We start from the raw sequence: 21,549 nt of genomic DNA, 5'->3' as shown, positions 1-21,549 counted from the left end.
TTTTACCCCAGGGAAGAGTGCTGAGTTTCCATCTCCCCGTGCTAGGAGAGCACTTTGTGAGGGGAGAGGTTGTGTTTTATTAACAACACAGTGTGATCCAAGCAATTTGGGAAGCGTATTCTCATTCTGGGATAAGGCCATTCTCAGGGGGAGTTTCACTGGCAGAAAGGATCCTTGTGCTCATTCTGCCTCCCAGGCAGCTCCAAAGCCAAGCACAGAATTAAATTCCAATTTCTCCTGCAGCCAGAATTAAATTCCATGTGAGTTACACCGAAATAAGATCAGCAGCACAGAAATCAGGGCTGGTAAAACTCGGAGACGAGGAGGAAGAGGAGGAGGAGGCTGCTTTAAAGCACTGGTGCTGTGAAAAGCCACCCAAGAACTCAGCACCCTTCTCTCTGGGAGTTGCTGGGTAACTGCTGCAAACACACCCTGAAACCAAACACCCGCTGTGGTTTTCCAGCAGGAAATTCCCAGACTGCTGCAGGTCTGCAGGGATCAAGGGCTGCAAACTTCAGGTTTATTCCTAAACCAAGGCAGAGATCCTTCGTTACTCATTTCGAGCCCGTTACAAAATGATTGTTGCAGATACCACGCGCTAAAAGCACACCGACCTTATCAGAACTTCAGCTCACGCCAAGTCATTCTAATGGCTAAAATGCTGAAAAATGAAAAGAACACTTCACCTGGCATTCCTCACCACTGCAGTGATTTCATTTTCCCAGCAATGGTGCCAGTCTTTCCCATCCTTCTGGCAACGTCCTTCTGCCACGAGACACCCCAGATCTGGGTGGGATACTCAGCGCAGCTCCTTATGAGAAGCAGCCAAAACCTGCAGGATTTTGATCAGACTGATCTGTGTCCCATGGCCCAAAGGAATCAGCATTCCTAAATGGCATAACAGGCTGGGACGGCTCTGGATTCACTGTTCCACAAAAACAAGGGCATTTTTCTGGGAAAGACTCCACTGGAGTATTTATAATCAAACTTGGATCTTGTTCAAAGTTTTGATTCCCAATCTGACAAGCTCTGATGAGGTAATCCCGGCAGCATGGATTTCTATCCATCAAAGTCCACTCTTTGGTAAATTCATTGTTTTCAGAATGTCTATAAAATATTTTTTTTTCTTTTTTGCTCTGTGCCAAGCACTCCCACCACAATTCCAGTCTCTGATGTGCGCTCTTGGCTTGATTTTTTATGTTCTTTTAATGGTTTGTGTGAGCAGATCTGTGTTTATATTGCACAACTCGACCTGCTGCTTGCATACAGAAAAATGGTAACTCTAAATATTAAATGCAAAAAACATGCTCAGAGATCCTCATCCCTTCTCTGCTGACTCCTGCACACAGACCCTGAACACCAACCCCATAAATTCCTTTTATTTGGAAGTGTATATGGATGCACATCTCCTGTGTTAGTGACTGAACTTCATCTGCCATTCAAACTTGAATATGTGTCATTCAAAACCCGTAAAACTCAGGCACTTCTTAGTGTGAGATTGCCAAGATATGAACAGCAATGTCCTCCCACCAGTTTTCATTCATGAATATTAAAAATAACGATGAAAATACACTGGTGGCAGCCACCAGGGCTGCATCAGCTCCGAGTCTTTTTGTCCCTGCAGAAGTTTGCTGAAAACACCTCACATGAAAATGCAGACACTTTTCACTGAACTCTTCACCAAACCCTGTGACTGTGGGGTCAGATGTGCCTTTTAGCCACTTTTACATGAGTTACACACGAGTGTGGTAAGAAATAATCTCTCCACCCACCAACTGTATTGTTTTCTTTAATGGAAAGGGCTGGTCCTGTGCAAACAGCCCGGTGAAAACTCCTGGGGCTCAGCAGGGCTCTGGGTAATGGTGTTCTCCACAAAAATTGCATTAATTACTCCGTGTGCAACAATAGTTACACACTCCAGAGAGACACTGGCCATTTATTTCAGTGTCGCACAGTTGGGGCCCTGGGGGATTCCACAAACTGAGCACACCAACACCAAAATTTATTACTATTTACACATTTTAGCAAACAAAGGAATTAGTGTGCCTTGGCTACAAGTCACATAGTTCTGAATTAGTATTCTATCTTGTGTTGGTTAATTATTCTGTTGTTTCTCATGCTAACTAGTCCCGTTCTCTGCTTTTGGGTCAGTGGTCTGCGGGTTGGTGGTCATGACCTGCCCCTGCAGATGTAAAATGTAAAATTACGTTTTACCCAGTTGGAGATCATTTCAGCACAGTTGCTGAGTTGGGTTTATTAGTTTCCTCCTTATCTTGGGGAGTTTTTGCCAGATGGCCCATAAATTCTGCATTCTTTGTGCCCTCTATCAGCGGGCATCCTTTTTCTCAAGCTTTGTTAACCTCCCCAGAGGTCTGAGACCATCGAAGCACGTCCAGCCCTAAACCTCAACAAGACATTTCCACCAATTTGTTATTCTACCACAGGCACATCACTTAGAGCTCGTTGGCTGCCTTTTCACAGGTTACATCTCCCTTCTTGTTGATCAGGCTAGAAACCACAAAAACGTCAAACACCAAAGAACATCTTTTCTTAACGTAACTTATACATACTCCACATTTTGCCACAGGACAGCGATCCCTTGAGCCTCAGAAGGGCGCTGCAGCCCGAGGCCGTGTCAGCTGGCTGCACAGGAGGGAGGCGCGGCGCTGTGAGGCGGCCGCACCGGGCCGGGCCGCGCCGTGCCCTCACGGCGGGGGCGCGGCCGCCATCTTGCCCCGCGCGCGCTCCCCCTGCCCTCCCTTTGGGCGGGAAAAGCGAGGCCCCTCAGCCGCGAGCTGGGGGGGGGGAGGGAGAAGAAGGAGCAGCGCGCATGCGCGTCGCGTGCCGGCGGGCCCGCGAGCTCCCGCGCGGGGCCGCGGCGCATGCGCGCTGCCGGAGCGGGGCAGGATTTTGGCGCCGCGTTTCGCTCTCGCCGGAAGCCCCCCCCCCCGTTCTCCCCGCCCGGGGAAGTCTCGCGAGAGGCGGCGCGCGGGCGGGCGGTGCAGCTCCCCCAGGGTCGCCTCAGCCGCTCCCGCCGCGCCCGGGCCGCGCTCGCTCCTTCCCTCCCTCCCTCCTTCCTTCCTCGCTTCCTTCCTTCCCTCCTCTCCTTCCCGCCGTCCGCCCCGGCGCCGCCGACATGTCCCGCTACCTGCGGCCCCCCAACACCTCGCTCTTCGTGCGAAACGTGGCCGACGACACCCGGTGAGTGGGGGCGGAGCGGGGGCTCGCGCAGGCTTTGGCGGGCTCGCTAGGCCGCGGCCGCGGGGGTCCTCCCGCAGCCGGGGGAGCGAAGGGGCCGAGCCCGGCCCGCTGCCTTCCTCCGCTTCGCCTTCTCCCTTCTCCCCGCCCGGCCTTCCATTTTCCTCGCGATGCTGCTCGTTCCCCGCCTCTCCACGCGGGTTCGTTTCCAAACAGCGTCCAGGCAGAACAAAGCTGGGCCGCAACAAAGTGAAACTCCCGCGGCCGCCTTGGAGCGCGTCCAGCGGCAGAGCCGGGCGGGATGTGCCGCCGGGGCCGTGCTGGACAGCCGCTGCGCCTTGGGATGCTCCTCTGGAAATGCACTCTTGCTGCTAGAGGGGAGGAATCAGAGCGTTAGTGCCCGAAATTCCCCGCGTGGCCGGTCCCGTTAGCGGGGAGCTGCTGCCGGTGCAGGTGGAATGTTCTGCCGTGCTTGCTGTGTGCCGGGGCCTCCCGGGACGCTCAGTCCGGAGTTGAGGGAAGCGATGCTCGCTCTCCGTTATAATCGCGTGGTTCCGAGAGCCCGTAAGGACTAAATATGTGCGGTGAGAGAACTTCTGGTAGGGAATTGGAACAACAAAAACAGGTTCTTATTTATTCCTTACATGCTTTTAGTGAGCTGCTGGTTTTCCTCATTACACTTGGGGCAGTTTAGTGACCAAAACCATCTTTGGTGTTTGTTAACAGCTGTGGAAAATTTACACATCGTCCAGTGGGCACGGTGGAATGGAATGAAATTAAAACTTTTACTTTTTTTCCCCATGAATTTGTTCATTTTCCCAGTAGTTTATTTTACCTTAAGAACAGCTGAGGATGATCGCTTCCAAATTTTTTACAATAATGTGGATCCTGTTGAGGATTCACCTTAAGCACAGAGTTCTTTGAGGTGGTTTCAGCACTGACTGTGGAGATTTGTTTCCCAACTGGTGCAAGAGAAATGAAAAAAATATTAAAAACCAATAGTTACTCTCACGTACCACCTAAATACGGGATTGCATCAATCTTCTCGTGCAGGTTTTTGTGCTCAAATTAAATGTGAGGAGCTGATGTGAATAAGGAGCCTCTGTTGAGAGGCTGTTGATCCAGGGGTGGCTGCAGCTGAGCAGTTCTGTCTCAGCTCTCTAAAGCCAACTCTTGGGAAAAACTATCCCGAGGGCATGAGTGGCTGCTCCCTGGGATCTGTTCTGTTTGATGTGGTTGTAAGTATTGATTATTCTATGCAGATGAGTTTGGGTGACTGGTTTGGTCTCGCAGTGTTTATTTGGATCTCGTAATTGATGTTTGTGTGTTGCAAAATCACTGTCGAGGTGCTTGAATAATAACGAGAGTTGAAGCATCCTTTCTTTCGCTCTCTGCCGGCCTTGGCCGCATTGAATGAACTGTGTGCATCCCTTCTCAGTTTGTTTTTATTTTAGGCTCGTGCTGAGGGCTGGTTTCAAACTGCAGCGTGCATTGAGCATCCTGAGACCCGAGTGTTTCAGAAAAGCTCCACGTGCTGCCGGCAGGGAGCTGCCCAAACACTTCTTCCCCTAAAAACGCTCCTTCCACCCTCCACCAAAGGCTCCCAAAGCCCAGGGGTGCTGATCTTAGCTGCAGAGTGGATTTTTTGCCCGTTCAGGCTCCTTTGGGTGGGTGTTGTGTGGCTCCTCCTGCAGGACCGAAGCCATAGCAGGTGTTTTGGTGTTGCAGGTCCGAAGACTTGCGCCGGGAGTTTGGTCGTTACGGGCCTATTGTTGATGTTTACGTTCCTCTCGACTTCTACACTCGTCGTCCCAGAGGATTTGCCTATGTTCAATATCCTTTCTTCAGATGGCTCATTAGTGAGGGGTGTTGAAGTTTGAGATTCAAGTTTGTGTAAGAGGTAACCAATCTAAATGAAAAAGCAGTTTACTTTTGTGTTGTATCTAATAAGTGTCTTACTGATGTCGTGGTGTTTCGTTCTTTTTGAAGCTTTAACTTCTCTCAATTGTTCTTTGCCTTTTTTGCAAAAGTTAAGTCCGGTAATATAAAAGCTTGCTTATGTCACTGAGATTAATACTATATGATTTAAATGAAAATTTATCGCTGACTCAAAACTGTCTAGCACGTTTTTATTATCACTGGTGTGTACGTAAAGTTGTGCTTAGCGAAATGTGGCTGCTATTCATTGTTAATTTAACAAATGGAAACTGGAATCACTTGATCAAAATCAGATTGTGTAAAAAATGAGGTGAACTTCTTTCTTTAATATTGTCCCCTAATTTGCTGTCCTCTGTTGTTGCCTCAGAATGTAAAGCTGTACAGTAATGGCGACCCCAAAGAGAAAGCATGAAAGAACCTTTAGAGTAGAGTTCAACAATTAAGGCAAGTAGACAAGCCAAAGACCTCTTAAGGATCAGGCTTGAAGAGAAGGGAGAGTTTGGGAAAAGAAAAAATAAAGAAAAGCTGGAAGAAGGACAAGCCATAATGGGAGACAAAGCTTCGCTTTATCTGCAAAAGGGGGAAAAGGTTGTTTTTCAAAGTTAAAGATAAAGCCATCTGTCATTTTTGGCCAAGCATCTCATGACAAGTCCTTCTGACAAGCACTTAAAGAGTTAAAGGTCAAGATGAAGTTGAATGGTGGCCAAGATTAAAGGAGTCATACCTGATGTATCCTACAGAATAACAGTTTTTCTTCTGTCTGTCATGTAAGCAGTAATTTGATGAATTATTCTGGTTTAGTCCATTGACAAAACCTGTAATATTTCTCTGGTGAGTGCTCCTGTAACTGTGGTCTGGTTGAAATGGAAGTTTCTCTCCTGCAGAGATGATGCTGCTGAGGAATGAGTGGCCTGGAGGGGAAAGGCAGCTCATTGCTCTGGGTCCCACAGCTGGAATTGGGGGTGGAAACTCCAGCATTAAACCAAATGTCTGTCACTGTACCTTGGCCCTGAGTGGCAGTGCAGGGCTCCCAGTGTCTGCTCTTCTCTGCACACAGGGCTGTGACATGACATCAGCCAAACCTAAACCCAGGTGTTTAAAACAACAAGGAAAGCTGTATTCCAATTCCAAAGTTAATAGTTACTGTTGGTATGTCCAACATAACTTAAGAGCTAGGGCTTAATGGTAATAAACTCACTGTAGTGGAGAGAGCTAAATGACCATTAACAAGTGTGTTTGAAAGGATACCTTTGTTTTCTTTGCATAAGTACAAGTGGGAGAAGAATAAAAATTAAGAGTATCACATAGCAAGTGCTTGCTGATGGATAAATTCATGGTCATATTACAAGATTTTAATTTTATAACAGTTCTCAGATAGCTGGTGGTTAATGGAAAAAACACTAGTGTGTAGACTAGCATGACTAAAAACCTTCAAACATGGCTGTAAAATGAGAAAATAACTTGAAAATTTTTATTTTAAATGCAAAATCTGTTAAACTGCTCCAATTGCCAAGTACCTTAACACTGCCCACATTTGAAGATGTCCGTGATGCAGAAGATGCTCTCCATAATCTGGATCGAAAGTGGATTTGTGGTCGGCAGATAGAAATCCAGTTTGCACAGGGGGACCGCAAGAGTAAGTGCCTGCATTTTATCTCTCCCTGCATTTTATCTCTCCCTGCGTTTCAGCACCCAGCACTGCACGTGCTGCTAATTGTTGTGATATTTCTTATTGTATATAAACAGCACGTGGATGTTCTGCCTTTCATCCAGTGACTGTTAATGACTCGTTTAATTATAAATGGATAACTAAGTACAGCAGTCACCACAGTCATCCTTCAGAGCTCTCTGTGCAGCTCTGTGGGATTCCCAGGATTGAGGTAATGCCTTCATTTTCATTTGGCTTCAGGATAAAAGTCAGTCTCAAGTTATCTCAATTCAAGGTGGAGCAGAACTTGTATCTTCTGAAGAGATAAAAGAGAATTTAGTTCTTTTAAATCTGTTTGTGTGCATAGTCTTAATTTGCAGGGAGATGGAGATTTGTAAAACCTGGCTCAGCCCTGTTGCTCTAAACCAGGACTGTGATACTCACGTGATGCCTGGGAATAAAGAGACCTTAAAGGTCTTTGGTTTCAGCTCTCAGAGAAACAGCCTGGCTGTCCAGTTCTCCCTCAAATCCTCACAATTAACTTTAATGGAGTCAGTGGAAATTCTACACTCCAAAGGACACCTTTCTGCCCTGTGTATAAACATTGGGGTTTCTGAGCAAAATTAACTAAATACACCTTAGTGTGTTGGAAGCAGCACTAAAAACATAAAGTTTGAAGCTGTTTAGTAGGGAGGATGTTTGTTCCAGCGTGTTTAAAATATTTAAAACATGGTCTTTAGTTTGAATTTGATACAGAGGAAGGACAGCTGTGCTGCTTAGGGGAAATATGGTGGTGGAAGACTAATAGGTTCATTCATTCTTAATTACTTTAATAACGAAGCTGCAGAGTGAAAGGGAATTGTTTTATTGGGGGGTTCCTTTTGGAATCAGACTTCCCTTTGTGTGGCACCCACCAAAGCCTTTGCATGAGCTGGGCCTTTAATCTTTAAAGACAGCAGTGGATCAGGTGTGATGGTGGTGCTGTGCAGCCAGGAGAAAGTGTGTAATGACTTTCACTGCTGGGAAGTGCAGCAGTGGCAGAGTGTGTCAGTCACGGCTCTGACCTGCCCTACCAGTTTCCAGCTGGCCTGAAATCACCTTGGCCAGCTCTGTGTTCTGGTTTTATGGAGCATTAGTCCTTTCTGACTCGTTTTGAGGGGGTTTTGTGTGTTTGTTTTGCTTTCTAGATCTGCAGTACCCCAAGGCTGCATTAATTTGTGTCCAGCGGCTCGAGCACCACAAAACAAGCGGCACAGAGCAGCCTCTCACCTGTCCCTTCACAAACATCAAATCATGAACGGGCCTTCCTGCTCAACACCAACCACACAGCTTAGACCTTGAGGGGGGAAAAAGTAGGGCATCTTTTTCACCTGCAAATATTGCTATTTTTACAGCACCAAACCAAATGAAAGCCAAGGAAGGGAGAAACCTGTACAGTTCCTCTCGTTACGATGACTATGACAGATACAGGCGCTCTCGGAGTCGCAGCTATGAGCGCAGACGGTCGAGGAGTCGCTCCTTTGATTACAGCTATAGAAGATCCTATAGTCCCAGAAAGTAAGTGTATTGTGTGGGGCTGGCCTCAGCTGCACGGCACAGACGCACCACGCTGACTATTTCATTGTTACAGTTTGGAATGATCTTTATTTTCTGTCGTGGGAGTTGCGTACCTTGCATGCCGCATCTGATCAGGAATAGTGAATGAAACCATTCTGTGCTGCATTGGAGAATAGCTAAAAGCAAACGCACAGCTTGAAAATAGAATGTGTTAAGTATTTGTACGCTTACACAGGTATTTGTCACCGTTTACTTTTTCCCATGTACCTTTTTAGCAGTAGACCTACTGGAAGACCTCGTCGTAGCAGAAGCCATTCGGACAATGATAGGTAAAAACCACTTTTTACACCCTTTCAATTGCAAGCTAGATCACTGTATTCCTTTAACTATAGGTTTAAAAAAAAAAGTTTCTCCTGCAAAAACGGTAAACAATTTTTAATGTACTAGATGTCTAAGAATAGTGTTTTTACATTCAAATCTCCTCTCTCCCCTTTATTCTGCTAGGTTCAAACACCGCAATCGATCTTTTTCAAGATCTAAGTCCAATTCAAGATCACGATCCAAGTCACAGCCCAAGAAAGAAATGAAGGCTAAATCACGGTCTAGGTCTGCATCTCACACCAAATCTAGAGGCACCTCTAAAACAGATTCTAAAACACACTATAAGTCCAGCTCAAGATATGAGAAGGAGTCGAGAAAAAAAGAACCAGCTAGATCCAAATCACAGTCAAGATCACATTCTAGATCTAGGTCAAAATCCAGATCGAGGTCTTGGACTAGTCCCAAGTCCAGTGGCCACTAACAGTGTGTCCATGTTGCTTTAGGCATGTAAGATTCATTTACACACAGTTCAGTTTACTTAAATTATCAGGAATATGATGTTGCAACAGTGCTAAAAAATATTTTCTTTGTCAGTTTTCCCTGTAGCCGACAATGGTTGAAATTAAAACAGTGTTGAGAAGCCACAGAGAGAGAGAGGGAGAGAGATTGTCCACTTGGTTAAATGTCATGGGCAGCTACTGATTTGGTTGTGGTGTCTCTATGTATATTTTTGTAAAGATTTGCATTTTTAATGCTTAGATATTTGGTGATGACTTGATTGATCGTAACTTGCAACATTGTCCTTTTACAAATGTCACACCCACAGAGAAATCGCTACCAGTTTGTGCTGGGCAGTTGAACCAGCTGTTGAACTGGTTCTTCAACTCTATAAACTTTGTGAGGAGAAAAGGAAAACTGGACAGCTGTAGTGCAACACTGGCTGCTGGGAAACCAGCCCGGCAGTTTGTTTCCATGGCTCCAGGGCAGGTTTCCGTGTTCTCCGTGCCCACCAGCAGCAGCAGGTTGGCAGGTGGAGCTGGAGGGAGATTTGGGAGATTTCTCTTCAGCCTGCTGTCTGGAGGGATGGTACTAACCTTGCATGTACGACATGGGCAGAGAGCTGCTCCTGGAGCTCGCTCAGAGCCCGTGCAGTGCTGTGACCCCTCGGGATGGAGGCTTCACTGCCTCTGCCCTGGCTGCTGGTGCTGAAAGTGAGGGAAAAACCCACCTTGAAACGGAAAATCTAAATTCAGATTTCAGCAAACGGCAGAGCAACTAAATATTAGGTTGTGTGTACATTTTATGCAGTTTTTTGTATCTATTCTCAATTTTAGCAGTTAACCATAAAGTTGCTTAGTTTTCCTGCTGTTAGATACAAGTAGATCGTTTCGAGTTGTGTGTGTACAGTATATAAGAACTAAACTTTTATGCCAATGACTCCTGTGGTTAGTTGGTGTATTCATAGGTATCAACCTGTAGCCATCTCCCTGGGTTACCAGGCTTGCTTGCTTTTTACACAGCAAAAAAAGCAGTTGGTCAAGCAAGTCTGACTCACTCCTTCCTCAGAACGGATAGTGGTTTGGTTAAAAGATTTCATTTTCCTTCAGAACAAATGTTTGAAGTTGGATACGAACAAGAGCTGCATCTCTAGTTATGTAGTTTATCACTAATAGAGTCTATTTAGAAAATTGAACGTGGGAAATAACAAACCCAGTGTGTAATCTTACCAGTATTTCTCTAGAAGGCAAGATCCTTTGTCATGGAAATGGCTTTTGGCATTGGTTTTATTTTTCTCTTTACCTTCAAAAGCCACCATCAAACACTGAAACCTTGCTGTCTGATGTCTGTAGCATACAAAGACATTGATTTCCAAAAGTTCCTTTTTAGAGAAATGTTTGAGGGTTTGGCTTTAGAGTTTCAGCAGGGCCTTTAAAGAAGCGCAGATGGCTTTGGGATCTCGTCAGCGGAACGTGCTTAGGGGTTGATCCTAGAACCTTTGTACATTTAATAGTATTTCTAACTTTTTCTTTACTGTTTGCAGTTAATGTTCATGTTCTGCTATGCAATCATTTATATGCACGTTCCTTTAATTTTGTAGACTTTCCTGGATGTATAGTTTAAAAACAGCAAAAAGTCTATTTAAAACTGTAGCAGTAGCGTGCAGCTCTAGCAGAGGAAAGTTGTGGGATTAAACTTTGTATTTCCTTTCTTATAGAGGCTTCTAAAAAGGTATTTTTATATGTTCTTTTTAACAAATATTGTGTACTACCTTTAAAACATCGATGTTTTGATCAAAATAACGAAAGACCCAGCTTATTTTCTGCTTGCTGTAAATTTAGCAAACATGCTGTAATAAAAAAATGAAGGAAATACTGATCCACTGGAATTATTGTAGCATTAGAATTTGACTCCAGAGCATGGTTAGGAGTAGAGCTATGCATCCCTTATGGAGTAAAATCCTTACTATGGTATTTCAGTAAAGGCAGGAATTTTTCCTTTAGTGTCTGAATAAATGTCACTTCACATTTTTGAAGGGGTACGAGACAAACTGAGAACACTAAGCATAAGTTGTACTCTAATATATTGAATTTTCTTTGCCATTAACTCTCATTATTGCTGGATGGGCTTGCCCCTCAGGTTCTAATTCAGATATTATTAGCCAGGTTATGAAACTACTTAAAAGCAACGACTGAAGGTTCATACAGAATCAGAATTATAGGATCACCATAACGATTTATCGTTGCCATATGCAACCTGGTGCCAGCAGTGGTTCCGTGGGAGGTAGACCCAGGGCTGGAGCTGCCTCCTGGCACTGCTGTGTGCCCAGCTGAAGGTTCTGCCCTGAAAGACCAAAATCCTCTGTGAAGCACTGGATTGCTTTCATAAACCCACTGTCACCCGTCACACGTTGAGCTGTGAATATTTCTGCTCCTAGCAGCACAAACCCCCCTCTGTTCAGCTCTATAGGTTTGTGTCTATAAATACAGTCTTCATGACTATTGCTGCTCCAGAGGGGCCTGTGCCTGCGTGGTGGGGAGAGTGGCTGTGTCTGTCAGGGGCCTGGGGCTTGCTGGGGTCGATGCTGCTGCTGCTCCAGCTGCAATTGGAGCTGCGAGGGTGGGAGGAGGGAGGAGAAATCTCCGTGTCCAGGCAGAGTTACAGTAACAATTCTTAACTGTTGTGTCAGCATGTCCTTATATTGTGTGCCTCAGCATTTATGTATAGCACAGTTTAATTTTTGTTTTGAAAAGCCAGATCATTGCAAGTATAATGTAGTGTCTGCCACTTCTGATGGTTCTTTCTTTCTCTCCCAGAGGTAGGACTAAACTTTGACTTGACTTGTGTATATGAACAAGCCAGAAAAGCCGAACACAAACCCACGATGTTTCAAGAGTGCATGAATAAAGATGTTGTCCTAGTTCTTGCTCCCATGGAAAAATTGTGAAGAAGCTGTTCTGTGGGCCTTTCAGTTGGGGACGAGTTAGCAGGATGTGGCCAAAAGGGCAGGGAATGTTTATGCATTCATGCAAATCAAGCCACAGCCCATCTAGATAACATCTCCCTTCCTTGATGCAGGTATCCCAGTCCTGCCCTAAAAAAAGCAGGAGCCTGTCTTGTGCAAGCTTCCTGCAGGTTATGCACAGCTGGAATGCAAGAACTTTGCAGGCTACAAAAGATCATGTCTAGATATCTTTCTTTTGGAGTCTCAAGAACGGTGGGAATTACGTTTTTCTGTGGTAAATCTAGATTTTGTCATTCCTGCAAAATTTGTAGAATTGAAGTAGCGTGTAAAAAAAAACAAACAACCTCTGCTGAAATTAATGGCTGTGCTCCAAAATATCTGCAGCGAATCGATTGGTGTCAGCAGTCATAGAAGGCTCTATTGGAACTTCTTTTTCACCTAAAGTCCATGCACCCAACTGGTAATTAAAAATCTTCAATTTAGTGGTTAAGTAGCTGGGTGTTTAATTAGGGACTCTGATAGACTGGTCTCTGAAAGCTCAATGTTATCCTTTCTATGTCTTATCAAGATGTTTAATGTACAGTATCATGGTTTTTCTCAAAGTGGAATCTTTTGGTTTCAATGTTGTTTGGAGCTCTCTGCTTGGACAGAGCTTTTTTTCCTGCCTGTTGGGTCTGGTGCCAGCTGGGGGTGTCTCAGAGGAGGGCAGTGCAGCCACGCACAGCACTGCTGCTCGGGCCTTGCCAGGGGGCACATGGACGTGCTGAACTACAGAGGGATAAATTGACACATTTTTAGGACATAATCACCCATTAAGAATTGCTGGTTTTCTCCATTTATCTTGTAACTTGCTTAAAAAAGTCTGTAGTCCATTGCTATAATATTTGTCTAAAGATGCTCTTGCTGCTGAGACTATTGTAGGAAGGGAAGACTCTGTACCCTGTAGCGTGTTTGATGGGAGATGCTGATGTTTTATTCACCCACATCCTTTCTTCTTGAGTTTTGTGTTCCATCTGTGCAAATAACCCTGTGAATTGGGAATAAAATGTACAAGTTTTGACTATAACTTGAGAGCACCTTCTGACTTCATTACTCCAGCTGTAGTGTGTGGGAGCCGGAGCCCCGAGCTTTTGGTTTTGGCAGGAACGTTAATTAGTGTTAATTTCCAGCCCTGTGTTCCCTAAGCACTGGAAAGGCATGAAGGAGAAGGCTGCAGTTAAAGAAACCTCCCTTGAGAAGGGAACTGCCAAAATGAGGTCATCCCACTTTTCCATTTCCATCTGAAGACAAAGAGATGCGTTTAGGGGGTAAAAAAAAAAAGTTTATTTATGTTTTGTTTCCAATTTGTACAAACATCATCGGTAATTGACAATTTGAAGTGGAGAACAGATAATTAACTGGGATACAGCTCGGACTCTGGTGCAGGTCCAGGTCACAACACGAGTTTAGAGACTGCCAATTCCCTGCCATTTGGAGCGATAATTTTGTAAACATTCAGCTCAGCTGCCACTGCATTTGGAATGTACAGAAAGACACCTCCAGCCATTTCACACCCTGCAAAAGGCCTGTTCCAATTAAAGCACTTTGATTTTAGTAATCCTTGTCTTTTGAAAGAACCCTGGCTGCTCCTGTTGTCACCGTCCAGCAGGAGCAGCTGCAGGGTGACAGCTCAGGAGCCACCTGCCCCTGACCTCTGCCCAGGGATTTTAGCAAAGTTTGGGCCACAATGTTGTTTTCCAGAGCATGGATGCATTTCAGACACAGAATGATTCCAATCCTTCCGTTTCATCGAGCACCTGAACCCAGGCATTTGCATCTCTTGTGAAACTCTTGATTTGGAACATTTCAGTGTTACACACACCTCTCCTACACACTCCCAACAGGAGGATCTGGGATCTGAAACTCCAGCAGCATTTTTTTTTTAGGTTTTTTTTTTCTTTAATTAAAAAAAAAAATTCTAAATAAGCATTTTTGCACTGATTTTACTTAAAAAAATGAGATTAGAACCAAATACAATGTGCATATTCATTGCATGTGAAGTGCACGGGCACAGCCACAAATGTCTTTTTTTTTTTGTTAACTTTTTTTTTTAAACAAAATATCTTTTTTTTTTTTTTTTTTTTAAACCAGGCCACGTAGTCAACATGGTCATCTTACATTCAGCAGTTTTGTACTAAAAATACTTCTGTGCAGGAAAGCCCAGCAGAAATTTACATATGCTACAATGTTTTACATGTATTTACATGGCTCTGTCTTCCCCGTGAGAACATCTAACACCTGCCCCAAACCATGAATCCTTACAGGGGAACCAATTTAAGACCAAACTAAGGAACTACTCCACCTTTTTTATAAAAACTGATACCAAAATGTGGTTTAGGACTCCTCAGTGCAGTGGGCACACAAAGGGTTTGGGGGAGCTTTTTTGGCAGTCACCTGGCCATGCAAGGTCTTTAGCTGGCACTCATGGAGATTCCTGGGAAGCACAGCCAGGAGTTCTTCCACACCCTTCCAGAACGTTCCAGATGGGAGCCACGGGCTGGAAACGCTCACCCACCACTGCAGGAGTGCCACTAAAGCTCCCAGGGCAGGGAAGAGGATCAGCTGTGCCTCCCTGTGTGCCCAGGTGGAGGTTTCTGCTCTGCAGTGTTTAGCAAATCTCACGCCAGCCTGAAAGCAGCAAATAACCTGACTAAAGTTTTCAGTGCGTTTTTCTTTTCAGTTCATGCTGCATTAAGTTAGGTAAAAGGTGGTTTTCTAACAATTCAAAGCCACAGTTCCAATTTTGGCACGCAGTCCCATTTATTCTTAAATACAGTAAATGGTGACCGCTCAGGATTCGAGTGATTTACAAGAAAATATCTATTTCACAGTGAGGTGAACACAGCACTGAACTTCTGAGGTAAAAGATGAGGGGAATGTAAACTCACACCCCTCTCCAAGTGACTAACTACATGCAGCAAGAACACCTGGTCCTGGCACAGCTGGAGTTTGGAACAGCAATGCTCAAATCTGAAACCCTGACAGTCGAAATCACTCCTGAAAATCACACGAGTTACACCTCAGGCCTGGACTTTCAGTAAGGTTTTGAGCTGAAATGTCATTATTTCCTTATCAGAAGGTTTAAAAGAAACAGGTACCCAGTGGCTCGGTGGCTTGGGCAGGACACTTGGGGAGGGTGGCTCGCTGAACTTGGCTCCAGCATAGTTCTGGTTGCTCTGAGGGGTGAACAACAGGTTGTGATTGGACAGAGCAGGATTCCAGTTGGGATTCTTGGGGAAGTGAACGTTGTTCTTCCCCCCTTTCTGCATGGCCTGCCATGCACCAGGAGAGGAGCTGCAGCCGTGGCCTCTTTCCTTCTTGGCGTAGGTTTTCATCTGAGAGTTGGGGTCTTTGCTCTTCTGCCTGTTTTTAAGTTGTTGATGGTTCTTGGTGGTATTTCTAGACTGGGGAATGGGAATGTTGTATCTTTCTCCACCACCCATCTTCAACTTAAATGTCACCTGTGAAAACAAGAGGAGTCAGGAGTCTTTAGTACTCTTTTTTTTTTTAAACAAAGCATTTCAGAGAATGTTTAGATTTCAAGCAAAAGGACAAAAATCAACCTAACCAAAACTCGCTCTAAACACACCACTTCTCTCCTCAGTAAAGGTCTAACTGGAGGAATGGGACCCACAAAACCTTGCTCAGAAAATGCAGAGCCAGATTTTATCAGTCAATATTGAGTGCTGGAGACATTTAAATTCAGCCTGTTAGCAGTTTAAGATTGGGCAAAGTTTGCACTGATAAAGCCACTCCCCAGACTTCCTGGTAAGTGTAAGAATCGCTCTGATAAACTCAAAATGAACTGAAAAGCACTTCCAGTGGAGCAGATTTCATGGACTTCCCAAAGCCCATGGCCAGACTCAGCAGCTCCCTGCTGGCTCTCCTGCAATGCTCCCACCTCCATTTACCTCTCAGTGGTCTTCTCCGACTCCACACTCTCCAACTCTTGCCCCCTTTCTTGCTTCCAAGCCTGAAAGAAGAGGTGCTGCCTTGTGCTGGACTCCTTCCTTTGGCTGGGAATAGAAGTTTTCATGGGCTGATCTGCTGTCTTCAGCCAGGGAGCCGAGCCCAACATCGGATTCTCGGCACAGAAGCTCCAAGGGAGAAGTCCTGCTGCAAAAGCGAGAAAAAAATTTCAATTCAGAGTATGGAAACTATTGTTTCACTTTGGGATGGAAAGAAAAGGGCAAGCGGCAATAATCAGAGTCCGCTGTGTCTGTTTATATGTTAAAGATGACAACAGGCTACAAACAAAACCCCAAAACCCCACCCAAAAAGACACAGCTTTGTCTCTCTCTACTTACGTAAAAGTTCACCACCCTTAGCACATCCCAAGTAACAACATTTTGCTCATGCTCCGTCTTACAAAGCATTTTAACAGTCAATCAAGAACTTTATCCCTTTCGTTTTAGGAAGAAAAAACTAAAGTAATAATGGAAAATACTTTGGGAACTGGGGTCAAGACAGGAACTGCCTACAGTGCCCAAACCCTTGCCCAGCCATCACAGAGCTCCATTTGTCATCTGTCAGCTGTTTCTTAAACATTCGTTAGCCAAGTAATTCCTTAATAACTCTTACACTAATTTCCTGTTTTGCTCATGGCTTGTCTTGTCCCAGGATCTCTAAGATTTTAATCTTGACGCACTCGAGTCTGTTCAGCTCCTGTCCCTCTCCAAACTCAGCAGCCCCCTGCCCATCCCTCCCAGAGCTCCAGAGGAGCCGCCCATCTCCATTTCCAGCTTCCGCCTCGTTTGGCCTGAAACCAAAAGCCGAGATAACGTCACCGGCCCCGGCCCAGCTGCCCTCTGCTCCCGCTGACCGGAGCTTCCTCGCCTCCGAACTTTCCCCCTTCTCCCACCGACACCTGAGGGGAGCCGGGACCCCCCGTCCCCGTCCCCAACAACGGAGCACAACATGGCGGCGGCCGCGCCCGGCCCTTCCCGCACCGCTCCGCCCTTACCGACTTCTGTCCGCTCCGCTCGCCCACAAGCACGGACACGCACACGGCCCTCCGGGAACCGACCCCGCGCTGCTCCGCCGTCACCGTCCGACCCCCGCCCCAGAGCCCGCTCCGCTCCGCACCGCCCCTCGCTCTCCCTCACAAAATGGCGGCCGCGTCCTGCGCCGTTTAACACCCTCTCCCTCCTCCCCCCTCCGCGGGGCCGCGCGGCCGCAGCCAATGGGAGCGCGCCGCTCGCCCGCTCCGCCAATGGCGGCCAAGCCCCGCCTGTTGCCGGGCGGGCTCAGGGCAGAGCGGCCGCGGCGCGCGGGCGGGCGGGGCCGCCATTCGAATCCCCTCACGAAGGGCAGCGCGGGAGCGGCCGCCGCTCTTTGTCCCGCCCGGGCCGGCCCCGCCACCGAGCGCCGCCCGCGGGCCCCCGGTACCGCCCTCGGTACCCCCGGCCCCTCGCCACAGCCCCCCGGCCACGCTGCCAGCCCCGCCCCGCCCGAGAATTAGCACAACAAACGTCGTGGGGGAACGCCCGCGCCAGCTGCCGCTGGGGGCTTCAAAGAGGTAAAAAAAAAAAAAAAAAAAAAAAAAAAAGGAGAAACGCACAAAACACCCGGCTGTGCGAGCGAGGGGCGTCGAGAGAAGGGATTCAGCGAACAAAGAGTAAAAGCCAGCCCCCCGGAGAGGGCCACGGGCTCTGGTGTCAGATGGATGGTCTCGGGTGTGTTGTACCCATTCCCCAGCCTGCATTTTGTTAAACTATTTCATGTTTAAATTTAAAGCATTGAAAACGATGTAGAGGGATCTTTCAGGTCAAAAGACAGGGAAAGGATTTCCCGGGTTTAAAGCAGTGCTGTGGCTATGCAGAGCCCCTGCCTGTGGCTGCACTTTGTGTTTATATTCGCGTTTTCTTATTTTGCCTCAAAGGATCGTTTCAAAGAAAAAATCCACAAGAATTGGCCTTTGCCATGTGTAGGATGATTAAAAATTAGGTATACGTAAGAAATTTGCACATGTGAGAGTGTTCCCTGCCCACCACTGAGGCCAATCTAGCACTGTACACCACATTAAAGGCTGAAAAAAAGGAAGTTTCAAAGAAAACAGAAAAGAACAAGTTCACTTCCAACCCTACTAAGTCAGGGCAGTACTCAAAAACAACAGATGAACATTCAGAGATTTTATTTTGAAGTAAAGAGCCTGGTTCCATTGAGTAGCCCTGCTTTTTTAGCTACAGAAGAGAAAAGCTCCTGCTTTATCCCTAAACCGAAACTGTTTCCTTACTGACCTGGTGTTACAGGGCTGTGACCCAACCCTGGACAAGGCAAAGACTCCGAAAAGAAGTTTGTATTCATTGTGAAGTTATTAAAAAAAAGCCAGCATATATTTTAGTACACATGATGTGTTGACATACCCAAGCCCAGACCTTTGTTCCTGTTCTTTATTGTATGTTAGCACAAAGCCAGCTGAAATTAATTTGTTTTCCTCCCTTTGCTTTGGATTTCTTGGCACAATGTCATGGCTGAGGTCCTTCTAGCAGCTTTTTTTTGTCTTTACATGGAAGACAACAATATCTGCTGCAAGCCTGGAAATTCCACGCATTGATTAACAACTCTCCTACAATGCACATCAGCAGATTTGTGCTTTGTTTCTATCTCAAGTGTGTTTATTCCTGCTAAAATCTCACTCCAGCGTGTGGATGTTCTCAAGCCAGGACGTGTCAGTGGGATTGAGAAACAGCATTTTGCAGGCTGCAAATGTTCTGCTCTTGTCTGGGCAGCACAACAGCGTGTACTTTTCAGTTCAGAACAAGCATGACACAAGGTCTGGCTGTTTGTCCTCGCTGTGTTTGAGATAATTAAAGAAACGTCTTTCAGAGCTGGTTTTGGGGTCAGGCTGACACATTCAGCCTGGGGGAGCAGGAAATGTCAGTGATAAGCCATTCCTATATTTGTGCAGGAGCTGTTCCACTGAAACAAATGGAGTCATTTGGAGGCCAAGCAGGAACACGAGGGTATTTTTTGAATCAAAGGGATAAATTCCCCAAACACCACAAAGTCCAGCTTGCAAAATTCTGTGTTTCCCCCTTCAGCTGTTAGAGCCCGGGGCTGGTTTCCTCCCCTGCAGTGGAAGGAAAGGAGATGTTCCCAGAGCTGTGGAAACCACAACACAGACAGCAGCACTCAAGTTCCTGCTGCATCCTAAAGACACAGCACAGACTGAATCCTGAGGCTCTGTCTCGATCCTTCATCATCACCACCCGAGATTCCACCAACAGGAGCTGCTTCGCTCCTTCAAATGCTGATTTTAAACCCCCTTCCTTTTCAAAGGTCTCGATGTAAGGTTTGTGATTCCTGAGCATGTGACACTGACCTCAGTTACTCATGGGCACACTGGGATATCTGAGCTGCCTCCAGGATCGTGCTGTGCTCACCCTGGTGTCCTGCAGGTGCTACAGACCAGCTCCCGAGGCAGAGCCCTCAAACTCGGTGCTTCCAAAGCCACCCTGCTGTGCCTCGTGGTGACACAGACTCAGTGACCCCCACTGCACCCTCCCGTAACCTGTACGCAGCAGGGACAGGAGCTGTCTGTTGTGCAATTGTCTGCTCTGTCTGGATTATTCCGCTTCCTCCAGGTAGTCCAAAGATGAGTGCAACAAATCCCAGCTTCCCTCATGTTCCCAGGGAGCTGTGTTACCCAAATCCTCCTCAGCTCCCCACCACGCTTCTGCTGCCACGGTGACAGCACCTCAAGGATTTCCCCAGCCAGCTTTATTTTTCACTCAGCACCTCCACTGCCTCTCCCAGCAAACATGAATCCAGCCCAGGGAAGCAGCTCCATCTGTGCTGGCACTGCCACAGCCAGCAAGTCCCCGTGAAGGCAAAGCCTCCAGAGCTCCATTAGCCCCAGATGAAGATGCTCCCAGCTGCATCTCAGCACAGACGTGCTCCTGCCCGAGTGTTTCAGTGGAGCTGCTGAGCGTGGATGCTGCAGGAAGTCTGCAGCACGGATGACTCATTTGTTAAATCAATAGTGAACCATTGCCCCAGTTTTATTTCACAGTGACGACTTTCCGGCTGTGGGTGACTTTCAGTAAACCCAAGATGTTTACTTTTTGTGGCTCCAAGAGCCCCGTGACACACTTGAAACTCGTTAGACTTTTCCACCTGAGCCAAACATTAACCAGATTGTTAATCTAAGCTTCCTCATGAGGGAAACATGGGAGCTTGTGCTTTCTTTAAAATCTGCATGGAAGCACTGGGTATACAGTAATGTTTAGAATATCCTTTATTCTGCCTGGCAGAGGAGCCGTGTTCATTAAATAAAGCTCAGATTATCCACAGCAGTGAGCTACAGCAACTGAGCAGACATTTGAACCTCTGCAGGGTAAATAGAGAAGATCAAGAACAAACAATATGATAAAACTACACACTTTAATTGCTTAAATCTCATTATAAGCATATTGATATAAGCTTTAGACGTGAATTAAGTTGGCGTCCACCGGCACCTGAGTTAGATCAGCTCCAGAACACGAGTTCCCTCCTCTGCACTGCTGGAGCTCGTGAGTGCGAGATCACATCCAGCCCTGCATCGTGCATTGGTGTGCGGGGTGTGCACAGCACCAGGAGTGAAACCCCCAGGACACCGACAGGGCACCCAGCCAAACCCCGAGCCTGGGGGTTTAAAGGGCTTGTGCTGAAGCAGCTTTGTCACAGCTGACAGCTTTTCCCACTCTGGAAAACAAACACATCCAGGCACGACCGCCGAGTCACGCCCTGTTTTCTGCCTCAACAGCTCCCCGTTGGAACCCACACCGGCTCTGAGTCACAGAGCCCTGCAGGAACCTTCAGCCCCTGTAAATCAATATGCCTGGTTCACGTCCTGTCAGCGGGGAAAACAGCTTTACCTGAGCCCTCCTCCCTCCACAAGAGCAGCAGAGGTGTTTGTGCACAGGAGAATCCCTCGGCCAAGCCCTGCTTGCTCTCAGGAGCTGTGCTAGACACGGCACTAAAGCTGATTTTTTTTTCCCTGAGCATTTTCTCTGTGGGTGCAGCAGAGAGTCACTCACTGTGGCTCTCTGAGTCACACCTTATCAAGGTGAGCAGTGCCCGACCCTCAGCCCCACCTGCACCACCCAGTTTTCAAATTCAGCCCAGCAAACACAGCAGTCAGAGAAAGAGGAGCAATCCCTGTCCTCCCACAGAGCACAGACACCCTTCCAGCAGGGGCTGGTGTCTGAGTGTCCCAGCACAGCCCCAGGGCTCCTCACTCTGCTCTGGAGACAGAAACTCCTGCACTGCTGAGCAGCACCAGGCTCACAGTCCCTTTCCCCAGTGCCTGCACAGCATTGCTTCGACCCCGGCTCTGGGGGTGTTCCCAAAGCAGGGTTATTCCAGCAAAAAACCTTTACATTGCAGGAATCAGCTCTGATGG

At 46.8% G+C, this 21,549-nt stretch overlaps 2 protein-coding genes across 8 annotated transcripts; one reads left to right on the top strand and one right to left on the bottom strand.

The window, feature by feature from the left end:
• The first annotated feature begins 2,970 nt into the window (after positions 1–2,970).
• SRSF10 (serine and arginine rich splicing factor 10) lies at positions 2,971–13,191 on the top strand. 5 transcript variants are annotated; one of them, XM_038160677.1, is made up of 6 exons: positions 2,971–3,201; positions 4,927–5,031; positions 6,669–6,772; positions 8,179–8,341; positions 8,620–8,670; positions 11,977–13,191. In XM_038160677.1, exons 1-6 carry the CDS (start codon positions 3,137–3,139, stop codon positions 11,993–11,995), a joined length of 507 nt encoding a protein of 168 aa, XP_038016605.1. In that variant the 5' UTR covers positions 2,971–3,136; the 3' UTR covers positions 11,996–13,191. The 5 variants fall into 5 exon arrangements, with proteins under 5 accessions (XP_038016605.1, XP_038016604.1, XP_038016602.1 ...); XM_038160676.1 differs by having other exon boundaries at positions 8,617–8,670; XM_038160674.1 differs by lacking the exon at positions 11,977–13,191 and adding an exon at positions 8,846–11,032.
• An 847-nt stretch (positions 13,192–14,038) lies between these two features.
• PNRC2 (proline rich nuclear receptor coactivator 2) lies at positions 14,039–21,037 on the bottom strand. Of its 3 annotated transcripts, XR_005259656.1 has the most exons (4): positions 21,023–21,037; positions 17,128–20,849; positions 16,076–16,280; positions 14,039–15,625 (listed from the first exon to the last, which is right to left on the bottom strand). XR_005259656.1 is itself a non-coding variant. In XM_038160678.1 (3 exons), exon 3 carries the CDS (start codon positions 15,605–15,607, stop codon positions 15,185–15,187), a length of 423 nt encoding a protein of 140 aa, XP_038016606.1. In that variant the 5' UTR covers positions 15,608–15,625; positions 16,076–16,280; positions 17,128–17,285; the 3' UTR covers positions 14,039–15,184. The 3 variants fall into 3 exon arrangements, 2 of the variants coding, with proteins under 2 accessions (XP_038016606.1, XP_038016608.1); XM_038160678.1 differs by lacking the exon at positions 21,023–21,037 and having other exon boundaries at positions 17,128–17,285; XM_038160680.1 differs by lacking the exon at positions 21,023–21,037 and having other exon boundaries at positions 16,076–16,277; positions 17,128–17,284.
• Positions 21,038–21,549: the final 512 nt, after the last annotated feature.

The sequence above is a fragment of the Motacilla alba genome, chromosome 23 (genome assembly GCF_015832195.1).
Source record: "Motacilla alba alba isolate MOTALB_02 chromosome 23, Motacilla_alba_V1.0_pri, whole genome shotgun sequence".
NCBI classification, from domain to species: Eukaryota; Metazoa; Chordata; class Aves; order Passeriformes; family Motacillidae; genus Motacilla; species Motacilla alba.
This window is presented reverse-complemented; position numbering and strand designations above follow the sequence as displayed.

What these genes read in the sequence shown, in the direction of transcription:
- SRSF10 (XM_038160673.1), top strand. Translation starts at nt 3,137, where the DNA reads ATGTCCCGCTACCTGCGGCCCCCCAACACCTCGCTCTTCGTGCGAAAC. An exon ending in TGCACAGGGGGACCGCAAGA is followed by an intron (nt 6,773 to 8,178) that starts GTAAGTGCCTGC and finishes CTATTTTTACAG; the next exon opens with CACCAAACCAAATGAAAGCC. An exon ending in AGCCATTCGGACAATGATAG is followed by an intron (nt 8,671 to 8,845) that starts GTAAAAACCACT and finishes TTATTCTGCTAG; the next exon opens with GTTCAAACACCGCAATCGAT.
- PNRC2 (XM_038160678.1), bottom strand. Translation starts at nt 15,607, where the DNA reads ATGGGTGGTGGAGAAAGATACAACATTCCCATTCCCCAGTCTAGAAAT.